A 16,208-nucleotide genomic window follows, 5' to 3' on the forward strand; every position below is an offset into this window, starting at 1 on the left:
GAAATAAATAAAAATTTCCAAATATTTTTCATCCAAGTTTTGGAAAAACTTAAGGAAAGTAGAAACTTAGAAAAAATGGAAAACCGTCTATATATTAGACTCATTAATCAAATTAGTTACTTAAATTTTATGGAGAAGTTGAAATGAAAGAAATGGAAAGATGAGGCAATAACTATAAGGAGCAAGTGTTCTTTCCACAATCTGGTCAAGAATCACAATATCTGACTCTAATGTTTTAATCCCAGCAATAACTGCCACTTCTTCAGTCTCAGGACAATTGGCCCTTTTATAGCCACCATCCCAAAGAATTTTCTAAGAGCCCTCTTTATGTCTTTATTCCTGAGACTGTAGATGAAGGGATTCAGCATGGGTGTGACCACAGTGTACATCATGGAGGCTATTGCACTTGAGCGTGAGCTGTAAGTAGCAGCAGAGCTAAGGTACACTCCTATGCCTGTACAATAAAATAAGGAGACAACAGAGAGATGTGATGCACAGGTGGAAAATGCTTTATACTTCCCCTGAGCTGATGAGGTTCTTCGTATGGTGGAAATAATCTTAGAGTATGAGTAACATATCCCAGTGAATGGACCACCACCAAAGAGCCCAACTGCAAAATACATCATAGTGTTATTAAGAAAAGTGTCAGAACAGGCAAGTTGGATAACCTCTTTGAATTCACAGAAAAAGTGGGGTATTTCCATGCCTGGACAGAAGATCAGCTGCGTCACCAGTAAACTTTGTAACAAGGAATACAGGAAACTCATAATATAAGATACCACAACCAGTAGTCCACAGAGCTGGGTATTCATGATGACTGTGTAATGCAGGGGGTGGCAGATGGCCACAAACCGGTCATAGGCCATCATTGTCAGGAGGAAGATGTCCAATTCTCCAAATAATAAGAAAAAATACATCTGCATGATGCAGCCTTCATAGGTGATACTATTGCTGTGAGTCTGGATGTTCCACAGCATCTTTGGGATGGTGGTGGAGGTGAGACAGATGTCTACAAAGGACAGGTTGGAGAGGAAAAAGTACATAGGTGTGTGGAGGTAGGAGTCTGAGCTGACAGCTAACATGATGAGCAGGTTTCCAAACACTGTGATCAGGTACATGGAGAGGAAAACCCCAAATATGAGGGTCTGCAGTTCTGGTTCCTCTGAAAATCCCAGCAGAATAAATTGTAAAATTCCTGTATCATTGCCTGGTACCATGTGTTGGTGATCACTACCAGCAAATTAAATAATAACATGGTTAATTTCTACACATGTAGGCATTAACAGTGAAATACTATGAGTTACAATATTTAATCATCGTTAAGAGATCTACTGTGACATATGTGATTAGAGATTCCTGTTCAACACTCACCCTTTTCCCCAAGAGGTCAAGATTGTACAGTTTTAAAGCAAAATCCTTTCATGTATTTTAGGACTTCATGTTGAGTACAGACCATCTTCTAGGGTAAATGTGTGAGATGCTGAGAAGAAAACTCCCTACAATCCAATGATGAAGAAAGAATATGATTTAACAAATAAAAAAAAACACGATAATTCATGTCTTAAGGTAATAGGTGTTATGAAAGAAACAAGATCTGCAAACAAGGAGAAATTTGCACAGAGATTTGAAGGAAAACAAAGTAGACACACTAGGTTATTTAGGAGCCACGTGTGCCCTTTTGGGGAAAAGTAACCACAAAAGCCCTTAGGATGGCACTTCTTTCAAATATTCAAGACTCAAAAGGAAGCCAGAGGGAAGGGGGGAAACAGCAAGAGGGAGAGTGAGGAGAGATGGTGTCAGAGATTATTGAGGGAAGAGGTTGCCTCCCCGCTACAGATGAAACTTCAAAACACAGGGAGTCCTTCATCCACATGTTGTTACTTTCACATTTAAATGATTAAACATGTGACTAAACTTTCATGTTTCAAATGATTCCTGTGAATTGAAATGGATCCCCTCCTATTTCCATCTGCTGGTTACCATTGTTGTGTCTGTGTTTTAACGGTCACATTTTGGAGTAGTTAAACTTATGTACCACTGCCCGGAAAACTGCTCATCTCCCACACCACACACACACACACACACACACACACACACACACACAGACACACACACACACACACACACACACACACACACACACACACACACCAGGTACAGCACATTATGACTCCCTGGGCTTGTTACTCCCTGGCTCTTCTTACTTCCAGCCAGAATAATTACAAAAGGAGTAATGGAGAGAAGTTATCAAACATCATATTAACTTTGCCCCAGAGAATGTGGAAAGAGTACCCAAATTCTAGTCGGCAAGCCTCAGAAGGACATGGAGCTCCATTTAACAGGACCATTTTGTGCCCTGTATTAAAAGAAAAATTTAAACAGATTTCTAAAAACAGAAAGAGAAGACAGAAAAGGACATGTGGAGGAAAACAAGGTATGCCTGTGGGTATAACCTTTTGGTGGTTTCCTTGTTCTAGGGCACTGGCCTTGGGGTATGCATACCTCAGTTCTGTAGGCATTTCATCCTCTTGGATAAGTCTGATGACCTCAGTGATGTACACAATGGTCACGCCCATGCTGAACCCCTTAATCTACAAGATAAGATCTAATAAGCTCAGGTGTCCCCTGAGAGATTGCGATGAGGATAAAGCTTCTTTAGATCTGGTAGCATTCCCACCCATTATATCCTTTTGATGCCAGGATACCTAATAATGCAGCCTAACGCAATTTATGAATGTAGAAAGGAATCTTATCTTTAGGAGGCCAAGATATCTTATTGATTGGCCTTTGCACTAGAAAAATGAACGAAGGAATTAACCCCCAATTTACAGCAGAAAACAGACAATGTGCAACAATAGATGAGATGAGGATTCTGTATTCTTTTTTTTTTTTTTTTGTATTTTTTTTTTTTAATCTTTATTGGAGTATAATAGCTCTACACAGTTGTGCCAGTTTCTGCTGTTCAACAAAGTGAATCAGCTGTGTTTATACATATACCCCCATATCCCCTCCCTCTTGCGCCTCCCTCCTGAGTATCCCTTCCACCCTCGCTATCACACCCCCTAGGTCATAAACAATCATTGAGTTGATCTCCCTGTGTTAGGCAGTTGCTTCCCACTAGCCATCTATTTTACCTTTGGTAGTATATAAATGTCAATACTACTGTTTCCAGCTTCTCCTTCCGCACCTCCCCATGTCCTCAAGTATGTTCTCTACCTCTGCGTCTGTATCCTTCCTCTACCACTGAGTTCATCAATACCATTTTTTTAGATTCTTTATGTGTTAGTGTACGGAATTTGTCCTCTTTCTGACTTACTTCACTCTGTATGACAGACTATAGGTCCATCCATCTCACTACAAATAACTCACTTTCATTCATTTTTATTGCTAAGTAATATTCCATTGTATATATGTGCCACATCTTCTTTATCTATTCATCTGTTGATGGGCACTTAGGTTGCTTCCATGTCCTGACTATTGTAAATAATGCTACACTGAACATTGTGTTACATATATCTTTTTGAATTATGGTTCTCTCAGGGTATATGCCCAGTAGTGGGATTGCTGGGTCATATTGGCATTCTTTTAGTTTTTTATGGACCCTCCATACTGTTTTCCATAGTGGCTGTATCAATTTACATTCCCACCAACAGTGCATGAGGGTTCCCTTTTCTCCACACACCTCTCCAGCATTTATCATTCCTAGATTTTTTGATGATGGCCAAGCTGACCAGGATGAAATGATACCTCATTCTAGTTTTGATTTGCATTTCTCCAATGATTAGTGATGTTGAGCATGTTTTCATGTGTCTGTTGACCACCTGCATGTCTTCTTTAGAGAAATGTCTGTTTAGGTCTTCCACCCATTTTTGGATTGGATTGTTTGTTTTCTTGATATTGAGATGCATAAGCTGCTTATATATTTTGAAGCTTAGGCTTTTGTCAGTTGGCAAATATTTTCTCCCACTCTGAGAGTTGTCTTTTTGCCATATTTATGGTTTCTTTTTCTGTGCAAGAGCTTTTAAATTTCATTAGGTTCCATTTGTTTATTTTATTTTTATTTCCTTTACTCTAGGAGGTAGTTCAAGAAATATCTTCCTGTCATTTATATCAGAGTGTCCTGCCTATGTTTTCCCCTAAAAGTTTTATAGTGTCAGGCCTTATATTTACACCAACAATAAAAAAGCATAAAGAGAAATTAAGGAAACACTCCCATTTACCATTGCAACAAAAAGTATAAAATATCCAGGAATAAACCTACCTAAGGAGACAAAATCACTGTATACAGAAAATTATATGACACTGATGAAAGAAATCAAAGATGACATAAACAGATGGAGACATATACCATGTTCTTGGATTGGAAGAATCAACAGTATGAAAATGACTATACCACCCAAAACAATCTACAGATTCAATGCAATCCCTATCAAATTACCAATGGAATTTTTCACAGAGCTAGAACAAAAAATTACACAATTTATATGGAAACACAACAGACCCTGTATAGCCAAAGCACTCTTGAGAAGAAAAAACGAAGCTGGAGGAATCAAGCTCCCTGACTTCAGTCTAAACTACAAAGCTACAGTAATCAAGACAGTGTGGTACTGGCACAAAAACAGAACTATAGATCAATAGAACAGGATAGAAAGCCAAGAGTTAAACCCATGTACATTTGCTCATCTTATCTTTTACAAAGGAGGCAAGAATATACAATGCAGAAAAGACAGCATCTTCAATAAATGGTGCTGGGAAAACTGGACAGCTACTTGTAAAAGAATGAATTTAGAACATTCCCTAGCACCATACATGAAAATAAACTCAAAACGGTTCAAAGACCTAAATGTAAGGCCTGCCACTATAAAACTCTTAGAGGAGATGAGAATTTTAAAACATAAATGGTAACAGACTTTATAAATGATTTTAAATTAAAAACTCTTAAATCAGAAAACCACTGTTTGAATCTCAAATCTATGACATAATAGCTGTTTGAAGTTAGTGAGACTACAGATCCATTCTAAATGTTAATACCCTTACTCAAAATATTGGAATAGTCATATCTATCCTAAGTTGGTAGACAAAACTTAGTCAATGTATATAAAAAGCATAGTATCATTCTTTCATGCTTACAGTGTGAATGATTATCATTGATGACATTTGGCTGAATTCTTTTCTTCTACCTCTCAAATGTCTCCATTGCTTTCCCACCTCTTCCTAATGAAGAATTATAAAGTAAAATTTGTTATCTATTTTTCACATTAAATACAATTTTTCATGTGAATACCCAATGTGTGAGAAGATACTGTCAAATCCATGTTTCAAGAACAGTGTTGCGAGGTAGTATCTACATCCATGAGTTTGGGTCTTTCTAATAAATACAGAAACTGCTCAAATGCACCTCATCTTAAAAAGTTGAAAAATACATGTACTTCAATGCACATACCTAGAAATCTAGTACATTATTTTCCTACTCCCCTTAACTACAAATCTCCTCTAATACATAGTAATTTTACTGGAACCACTGTATGCTTCCAATTCCTTCCTCAGTTTTATCCATTGGACTCCCGTTCCCATCACATAATTGTCACCAATGACCCTTGTGTTGCTGAGTGCAACAGACACTTCTGTTTATAGCATATTAAACAAATGAATCATAAGTTGATTAGTAAACCTAGCACAACAACACGGCAAATATTTTAGTCTGGCGACACTGATGAGGCTCAGAGGTGACCTCAGATAAACGTTTTCATTTCCGTTCTCAACAAACATTTCCTGAAGTACCTGTTGAACTCTCAGGCTCACCTGGATGGGGTCTATGAGAGGAAAGTCTCTGTGTAGACATCCGAGTTCCTTTGTGGATGCTTGATGATGAAGGCTGAAGCTATGTTCCCAGGCAGGTCAGAAGGAAATAGCGAAGATAATATTGTTCCCCAACCAGATGTATGATTCCAAAAACAACCACCATGTCCTGTTCAGCTCAAGGTTGCACAGGCTGAGGGACTGCAGCAGTGGAGATATTTACAGCTCCCCATGTCTGCTCATTAGGTATTGTTTCCATTGTTATCCCCATCCCTGAACACATCACTTCCCTGTGGGACACTGGTCTGGATAGACACGAAATTTTTCCTGCCTAGTCTGTTCCCAGAAGACCAGGTTAGAAGTCAGGTTAATCCAGTTTGTATTACATTTCCTTACAAAATAGCTTGCATTCCAGAGGTCTAACCTCCTTGCAATTTATCCTAAACTTGAGTTAATATTTTCTCCTATCTGCAACTAAGTAACCTGTCTTGCTAGGTTACATGGACTTCCACAGTATTGTCCTTTTTTAGAAATCAACATCTGATATCTCCAGAACATTGGTAACCCAATTTCAACAAAAGAGACAGGTGTGTTTTTGCAACAAAACCATATATAATCCTTGGCTTTATGTGATGCTTGACAAATCAAAAAGCAGTTAGGAGACTGATGCTTGTAACTCTAATTTAGATCTGTTATTTACTCCTTCTCTTTAAATACATATGTTTATTATAAAATATAGTTAGATCTTTTTATGCACTGAGATTAGAATTTTATTTGGAGTGGCATATTATTTTTTCAAAACTCCATTCTGTGTGGTCAGTGCCATTATGAAACATTTTATATTTGTGAAATTAAAGTTCAGAAGGGTTAAATGATCTGCATAAGTTATGAACTGAGAAAAATGTTGGCCTTGATTAGAACCTCCTCATGATGTTTCCAGTTCTCATGCTCTTGGCCAGTGTGTCTCAACTCGGGTGATTTGCCTCCAGCAGACAGCTGACATTGTCTGGAGAAAAATTTAGTTTTCACAGCTGGGGAGGTGTGCCTGCTGCCTAGCAGTTTGAGGCCAGAAATTCTCCAACATCAACATGTATAAGCGTCACTTGGGGATCTTGTTCAGACACAATTCTGATTCTCAAGTCTAAGATGGGCCAAGAGATTCTGCACTGGTAATTCTTTCCAAGTTGGTATTGATTCTGCAGGTTGTTCTGTAGTCCATTCTTGAGTACCAAGGCTATGGTCCAGTGTAAGACTAAAGTGCAGGTATTTTAAAGACTTCTCCACCAAGCATCCTCCTGCCCAACTCAGGACTGACAATAGGTGGTAAAATGTTGGACTCAGTAGTTCACCTTCTGCAACTCTCTCCCCAATTTCCTCACCCAGTGTTAACCACTAGTTCATTCTGTGTATCTGTGAATCCATTTCTCTTTTTGCTATGTTCTTTATTTTATTTTATAGATCCCACTTACAACTGATATCATACAGTATTTCTCTTTCTCTGACATATTTTACTAAGCATTATGCCCCTCAAAATCACCCATGTTTTGTAAATGGCAAAATTTTTTTATAGCCAAGTACTATACCATATTATACATATGTATACATGTATACATGCAAACTATGTATTGGATAAAGGCACTGTGATATTTATATATTATATATAATCACATTTTATATGTATTAAATATATTATGATACATTTATATCATATATAAAATCACATTGTATTTATCCATTAATCTGTTGATGAATACTTAGGTTGTTTATCTTGGCTATTATAAATAATGCTGCTCTGAAGATTGGCGTGTGTATACATTTTAGAAGTAATGTTTTTATTTTATTCAGATATATATATTTGATGGAATTGTTGGATCACATGGTAGTTATTGGAATTGTTGGATCATATGGTCATTCTATTTTTAGTTTCTTGAGGAAACTCCATGCTATTTTCCACAACGGCATCACCAATTTACACTACCACCAACAGTGTACAAGAGATCCCTTTTCTCCAAGTCCTTGCCAATGTATGATATTTGTGGCCTTTTTGATGATAGCTTTTCTGACAAGTGTGAGGTGACATTTCATGTTGGTTTTGATTTGCATTTCTCTGATAATTAATGATGTTGAGCACCTTTTCATGTGTCCATTGGCCAGCTGTATGTATTTTTTGGAAAAAAAGTTGATTTAGGTCTTCTGCCTATTTTTTAATCTGGCTACTTGTTTTTGTTGTTTGTTTGCTGGTTTGTTTTTGTTTTTTGACGTTGAATTGTATGAACTGTTTATATATTTTGGGTATTAACCCCTTATCGGTTACATCATTTGCAGATATTTTCTCCCACTCAGTAGGCTGTTGTTTTCATTTTGTTGATGGTTTCCCTTGCCCTGCAAAAGTGTTTAAATTTGATTAGGTCCTATTTATTTATTTTTATTTATTAGGAGAGAGATGGAAAAAATACTGCTACAATTTATATCAAACATATTCTAAGTTTTCTCCTATGAGTTCTATTTGTGCTTTGCTGTCTTATATTTGGGTCTTAAACCATTTTGAGTTTATTTTTGTACATGGTGTTAGAAAATGTTCTAATTTCATTCTTTTGCAGGTAGCTCTTCAGTTCTCCCAGTATCACTTATTGAAGAGATTTTCTTTTCTCCATTGTATACTCTTGACTCTGGCATAGATTAAATGACCAAAATTTTGTGGGTTTATTTTTAGGCTCTCTGTTCTGTTCTGTTGATCTATGTGTCTGTTTTTGTACCAGTACCACAATGTTTTGATTACTGTAGGTTTGTACTATAGTCATCTGAAAGCAAGGATAAACTAGATACCTCTCCTCTGTTTGGAGAGTGAGAGAGAGAGAGAGACAGAGAGAGAGAGAGAGAGACAGAGAGAGGGAGAGAATATGAGGAATTCCTTAATGTCTAATAGAAGATATAGTACAAGTAACTCCTCGGTACCCAAATCTATTTGGTTTCCTGAATTTTGGAAAGAAAATCAAGAACAATTTGAGCTCAGAAAAAAAGGTATGGGTATAGTTATCTTATTATCATTCTATGAGTAAAAACAGTGGAGAATAGGTAAGAGTATCCATGTTTATATTTTTAAATATCTTAAAAGTCTCAGGATTTAATTTTTATTCTGGAGATTTTATCCTCATATGCACTTCATCTGAAAATATGTACTTGAACAAGTCTGTATCCTACAGTGTCCATTTAGCTGGTACATAAATATTAATTAATACTAAACATCATGGAAAGGGGTGCAGTAGACAGATTTGTTGTGGTAAGAAGAAACTTTCCAAATCACAGTACTTTCAAATAACAAAACTTTATTTACTCTCATATTAGAGGCATACTGCAAGGTGTCTATGGCTCTGACCCAATTGCTATGGGATACATGTACATCTTCATTCAGGAAACATATCAGTGGAACAGCTCCTATGTGAGAGGTGCCTATTCTCCTGATAGAGGGGAATAGTAATAGAAAGGGTGGACTGTCCCAAAGCCTCTTACTGCTTCTCTTTAGGCATTGAACATGTCTCATCTGCCCTCATTCTATCCGCCCAAGTATGTAACATGCCCATGTTCAGAGTTGAACAGTAGAGACCTGCACTTCCCCCATGTGAAACACATTCAGGGCTCAAAGCAATGGGTAGAATATATAAGATTTCCTAACAGAATGAGGGAGTGAATCAAAAATTGTAGAGTAAGACAAATTCAACTTGGGGCAGAAACAAGGGAACAAGCATTTCATATGCCTTTTGACATTAAATGCTTATGAATTCTATGTTATAGACTTGCAACAAAGGAAGATGAGAAGAATCATTGGAAACTGATTCACCAAGAAATAGGAGCTTTATACACATTCTGAGTAGATCAAAATAAAAACCTTAAAAGAGTCTAAAAATTCTTACTGAAGCTATACAGAGCCAGCGCAGATGGGGTCAGAGTTTATGTCCCTGCATAGAACAAAGCATAGAATAGCACTCTACTACCTGCATGGGGCCCTGGGAGGAGATCTTCAAGATCACAACTCACTGTCTCCCATCATCATGTAATCCTGGAATCACTTCTTATCCCAAGAATCACTTCTTACCTCTGGAGTCCCAAAGAGCTTAGTAAATGTGGAGCTCAGATATATTTATCATAGTTGCTTTTGGATCTGCATCTCCTCTATACCAGGTAATTTCCCATGAGCTCTACAATATTATCAACATCTCACACAACTCCTTAGGTGGAATTTGCTCAGTTTATAGAAAAGGAAACAAAGGCTCAAAAGTTTCATTTCCTGTCAAGAAAAAAGATACTCAGGAAGCACATGTAAATGTGTGTATGCAGAAGCTGAATGACTGAGTCCAACATTTGATCACCTTATATCAGACCTGAGGCAGGAAGGAAGATTCTTAATGGAGAAAAAGTTAAACTACTGATCCCTACACCTGACTCTAACACTGGAACACAGTCTGAACACTCATTGAGTAGTCCACAGAACAGGACCTGCAACATCAGTAACATCTGGGAGTTTGTTACAAAGGCAGAATTTCTGGGCCACCCTAGTCCTGTCAAATCAGAATCTGTATTTAAATAAGAGGCCCTAGCGATTCACATACACATTGGTGTTGGAGAACTGCTTGTTTGAATAGTGTTTCTCAGTAGCACCACTACTGGTAATTGTACTGGATACTTCCTTGTGGTGGGGGCTGTCCTGTGCTTTGTAGTTTGCGAGACTACATTGCAGGCATCAACTTACTACATGCCAGTAGCACTTCCCCAGATATGACAATCAAAAATGTCTCCAGGTATTGCCAAGTGCTGTCTGGAGGCAAAATCATCTCTGATTGAAAACCATTTGTCTAAAGCAAGAAAACTAGAAATATTGTGTTCTAATCAAAGCACACACCTTACTCAGTTCATGACTTTTGGCCAATAACTTAATTCTGTAAATTTAGAAGGCGGCTCATAATTGAACAGTCCTCATAGGATGGACTTTTGCAAGAAATAAATGAGAAAAAAAATATATATATGTAAGATTCTAAGCCCAGCCCACAGTGTATTTAATCTATTATAATTACCAAATCTTTTATAAATAAAGGACAAAATACCAGCTCTTCACTTGTAGTAAAAACATGAAACTCCTAAATGATGTGTCAGAAGCATTATGAAGCCAAAGATTATTTTACCTATGGTTTTGTAACAAAATAACACAGCTCACTAACTTATTGGAGACGAAGAAATAGTAAATTTCTTGTAGTCAGTACTTTTGAGACCCAAGCGAACTAGTCAAGACAGTTCCCTTAGCCTTAAACTTGGAGGAAACTTTGACTCAGGGTTGTGAAAAGTTTAAATGTTAGACCTCTGAAAGCCAGAAGAGTTCACGGAATAGTAATGAGAATTAGGTACACCTGACTTCTAACCTCATCTCTTGGGAACAGCAAATCAGCAGGAAAAATTTCCAGTTTTATCCAAACAATTTCCCATGGGGGAATGTGCTCTGAGGTTGGAGTAATAATGGAAGATGTGTTAATGAGCAGATGTAGTGAGCAGATACGGTGAATATACAGAGCTGTAAATATCTCTACTGCTGCAATGTCTGAGCACGTTCTTGAGCTGGAGAAGACGTGGTTTTTTGCATTCGGAATCTTAAATCTGGCCCTGCTTCACTCCCTCCTGATCTATTGTTTGAAGACAGAGCTTCGATTTCTGTCACCAACCAGCCAGGGAAAAATTTTCACTTCCACACAGAAATCTATCTCTCAGACTTACCATCCAGTTGAGTACAAGATCCCAGCAGACTCAGCAGGAAAAGGTCAGAGAGCATGAAACCCAAGCATATTTACCTGAGGTGACCTGAAGACCTAAACGGCTGGCATAGAGCTAAGAGATCTCCATGTTTGTTTACTTTATTGACTAATTAGTTCAGAATCAATTTATTTAAATAGAGAAATGTCTACTGGACTAAGAAATTCAAGGATTGTTGTTGACAGTTAAGTCTGGGAATGAAAATTTAATTGAATGAGACTCAAAAATGAGAAGCATAGTGATTGGTGTCAGTAAAATCTGCACATTTCCAAGGAGATTTGCAGTTTAGGGGAGTAGAAAAATAGAATATTAGGTGAGGAGGGGTTTACCTTGAAGTGATGATATTTAGTTACTTTTCACTTCAAAATGGGATATATATATGTTTTGCATTTATTAGGAAGATGAAATCAATGGACACAGCTATTGCCTTGTAACTACAGTTCTTGAGACACACATTTCACAGTATATTCTCTCACATTGAGTAATCACTTCATAAAATTCCATCTAATATGCAAACAGGAATATGGTAAAGGGCTTAACTTTGCAATTGTTTTATTACCTGGGAGGCCAAATATATTTTGGTGTTTATTAGCCATGTACTTTCCCTACTGCAAATTGTCTTTGCATGTTCCTTGCTTTATATTGTGGCATTTGTGTGTTTCTATTTTTTCTGTTTTTTTTTTATCATTTCTTTCATAGTTTATAATTTATTTCATCTCCAGCTCTCAAAGAAAAGTCCTGGAACTGCACTCCAACATGTGGAAGGGGAGAATGAGATGTATTTTTAGTGCCTTAATACGTCTTCTTTTTTACAGCAATATGCAGCTTCTCTCCCCACTCTTCCCCTCCCCCACGCATGTGTGTAAGGCACCATTTCTGTGGCACCATGTCACCCAAAACTGCTCTAACTTGCAACCGCTTCCCCTAATCTGGATTCTCTATCCAAGTCTCTCTTTATTTGTATTTTTTATCCTTTCAAACAAGGAGTTTCAATGTTTTCAAAGAGGTTTTCTATTTGACATTTAAATATTTATGTATGTATGTATAATATATTTGTTGGGGTATGGGAGAGTTTATAAACTTTGGTCAAATCTGTCAGTTGGTCATATTTTGTCCTCCCTCTCATTGTATTTTAAACATAGAAACTTCTTCATCCATAGTAGTAATAAACCACCTTTCACATGCATTGCCATCAGATTTCACAGTTTTTTTCTTACTATTTTTTGTCTTTAGTGATTAGATCTATTTTAAAGGAATCTAAAAAAAGATTGGCTATATGTATTTGTAGAACAGATTCACTTTGCTGTACACCTGAAACTAACACAACGTTGTAAATCAATGTCACCTCAATAAAAAAATTTAAAAATGATGTCCCAGCAAAAATAAATAAAAAATTAAAAAAATTCATCATTTGCTGCCCTCTTGTGGAACACATGCTTTGGGCTCAACTGAAGTTCGCTTATATTTTTCTCATAATCATGTTTAAACCCATATATATTTATATAGGTTGGAATTATAATTTTAGTTACAACTGCCCATATTTTTTAAATTATATTTTATATTTTTTGCTTTCAGTTTTTGCCCATTTCATTTATATTTAAAACCTATGTTAATGGGACTGTTGTTATTTTACATTTTTCCTTCAAGTATTCATCTTAATATTTCATCCAATTTTGCTTAACCAAGTTGTTTTGAATACACTATATTTAGCCTGGTTTTATTCCCTATGCTATACTTTTTATTTTATAACTTTCAGTTTCTAAAACTTTGTTTACTTTTATATATGCGCAAATTTATAAAAGAACAGAGTGAATAAAGTAAGTGAGGTCGCTGCCCAACTGGATTTCACATTTTAATGGAGAAAGAGGTTGTGGTCCCTTGAGCCTGAACACTCTACTGCCTGTTCTCTCTGCAAACTGCCTGTTCTGTTGAGCTCTTTATTCATACTTCTTTTCCCTCAGCGGGAACTTGTCTTTTTAAAGACTATTCTTGCAGTTACTACAATTAATTAGAAATATTTTGGAATGTGTCCCAGAGAAAAGCAGGAATTTTACGTGTGATCTAGCATGTGTGCACAGGCAAGCAAAAAATATATGTTTGAACATGCCAACACACAAACACACACACAAACACAGAGCTGAAAAAGAAAATCAAAATATCCTTACTCTGTACGATGCACTCTGAATTTCTCATTGAATATGTAAATACATGACTACTAGGGGGAAAAGCTGTATGTGGACTAGGCATTCCTATTCAGAGATAGCAGAGGGGATCCCTTGAAATGGAAATTCCATACAAAAGTATCAATATTGATTTTTTGAGTGAAAAATATAAATTGTAGAATTTCAACTGTTTGCGATGCCAATTTTTGAGAAAATTATTCATATTATATTGTGTTTCCTGGCAGTCAAATTCACCACATGAAACCAGAGAATGATACACGAATTTCAGAATTTATTCTTCTGGGATTATCAAAGAAACCAGAACTGCAGCCCCTCGTATTTGGGCTTTTCCTCTGCATGTACCTGATCACTGTGTTTGGAAACCTGCTCATCATCCTGGCTGTCAGCCTAGACTCCTATCTCCACACCCCCATGTACTTCTTCCTCTCCAACCTGTCCTTTGTAGACATCAATTTCACCTCTACCACCATCCCGAAGATGCTGATAAATATACAGGCAGAGAACAAAGTTATAACCTATGAAGGCTGCATCACCCAGATATACTTTTTTCTATTGTTTGTTGGATTGGACAACTTTCTTCTTGCTGTGATGGCCTATGACCGTTTCTTGGCCATCTGCCACCCCCTGAAATACACAATCATCATGAACCCCCAGCTCTGTGGACTGCTGGTTCTGGTGTCCTGGATGATGAGTGCACTGAATTCCTTGTTACAAAGCTTAATGGTGCTGTGGCTGACCTTCTGTAGAGACTTGGAAGTCCCCCACTTTTTCTGTGAAATTAATCAGGTGGTTCAACTTGCCTGTTCTGATACATTCCTTAATGACATGGTGATGAATTTTGCAGCTGGGTTGCTAGGTGGTGTTTCCCTTACAGGAATTCTTTACTCATATTCTAAGATAATTTCTTCCATTAGAGGAATCCCGTCAGCTCAGGGGAAGTATAAAGCATTTTCCACCTGTGCATCTCACCTCTCAGTTGTCTTCTTATTTTATTGTACATGCTTAGTAGTTTACCTTAGCTCTGCTGTTACCCACAGCTCACAGTCAAGTGCAATTGCCTCAGTGATGTACACTGTGGTCACGCCCATGCTGAACCCCTTCATCTACAGCCTGAGGAACAAAGACATAAGGAGGGCTCTGAAAAGAATCAATGAGATGGCATTTATATAAGATCCAGTTGTCCTGGGGCTTATGAAGTGCCTATAACTCAGAGCTGAAAATTGCTATTCTTTGATCAGATCACTGAAGTAGAAAACTTGCTCCTTCTATATATTTCCTGGAATTTCCATTTGTTTGTATTCAACTCTTCTATACAATTTGTCACTCTCTTTGTTAAGTTTCTGCTCTTATATATACAGGTTTTCCCTATGTCCATACATAGAATACATTCAGACATTCCCAAAATTTTCCCTGCCTGGATCAGGAATATTTGAAAATTTCGATGTCTTACATGGGAAATAAATTTCTTAAAAATTATTTCTACTCAAATGACATATGTCATACCATGTAGTTTCCCCTTGTCTTCCTGAAAGAATAATCATGAGTAGTATTACTCACATGGGAAAAACAAACAAATAAACCAAAGCCATTTATGTAATTTCATTGTAGAGGAAAATATGAGGCTACAGATTTAACTTCAGTCCATCATTTTGTTTATTACTATTTTAACTTCTATTCATCACTTTTTAGACATTAACTTGCTCTGCTTAAGTTTCAGCCTATTTGTAGTGATGCTCTTGGCTATGAGTGTCTGAGGCACCCAAATGGCCACACAGACATTTTCCTGACCAAGTCTATGATGTGGCTGGGTGGGCCTTTGTGGCTTTTATCATGATTGCAGGATGCCCTGCAATTATAATAAATCTATGTATTGGGGAGCTTAAAAAAACAAATTTAATATTCACAAATCCTGGGGAGTACAGAGCATGCCCAACGGTCATGCACATATACCTTAGGTAGGTAGGTAGGTAGAGAGAGAAAGAACACTAATTGGGGGCTCTGCCTTTATTGGGTTCTCTGGTGGGGTGGCCAGGATTTTTCTAGGTCACTCTTTATTGGTGAATGTAAAACATAAGATGGAAATAGGGCAGGGCCAGGGAGAGAAAAGCAAGTTTACTCAGGTGTTCAGTTATCCATTTACTCAGGACTTTCTAAAAAGATGACTTTGTGGGCATTGGTGGCCTGGATGCTTCTCTAGTAGCTGTGCATACAGCTGGCGATATGTTTATTCAACATGGTGACATTGAAATGGATGTCTCAGAAATCAAAAGCTGAATTTCTGGCTCTTACAATGCAATCAAAATCTTAATGCCAGATACTTACACTGCAAACATGCTACTGTGGCTTATAACTGCTCTCCTGGTTGTATTTGATTACTCGCCTTGATTTCTATATAGTGACTGGCTAAAACTGATTATTAAATATATACCT

The 16,208-nt window shown here is 37.2% G+C and overlaps 2 protein-coding genes across 2 annotated transcripts; one reads left to right on the forward strand and one right to left on the reverse strand.

Annotated features, from left to right (window-relative positions):
- Positions 1 to 227: 227 nt before the first annotated feature.
- LOC130836304 (olfactory receptor 7A10-like) lies at positions 228 to 1,217 on the reverse strand. Its single transcript, XM_057708364.1, has one exon. It carries the CDS (start codon positions 1,215 to 1,217, stop codon positions 228 to 230), a length of 990 nt encoding a protein of 329 aa, XP_057564347.1.
- A 12,795-nt stretch (positions 1,218 to 14,012) lies between these two features.
- On the forward strand, positions 14,013 to 14,948 carry LOC130836914 (olfactory receptor 7A17-like). Its single transcript, XM_057709570.1, has one exon. The coding sequence runs from the start codon at positions 14,016 to 14,018 to the stop codon at positions 14,946 to 14,948; it is 933 nt and encodes a 310-aa protein (XP_057565553.1). The 5' UTR covers positions 14,013 to 14,015.
- The last annotated feature ends 1,260 nt before the right edge of the window (positions 14,949 to 16,208 follow it).

Source organism: Hippopotamus amphibius, chromosome 15, assembly GCF_030028045.1.
Source record: "Hippopotamus amphibius kiboko isolate mHipAmp2 chromosome 15, mHipAmp2.hap2, whole genome shotgun sequence".
Lineage (NCBI taxonomy): Eukaryota > Metazoa > Chordata > Mammalia > Artiodactyla > Hippopotamidae > Hippopotamus > Hippopotamus amphibius.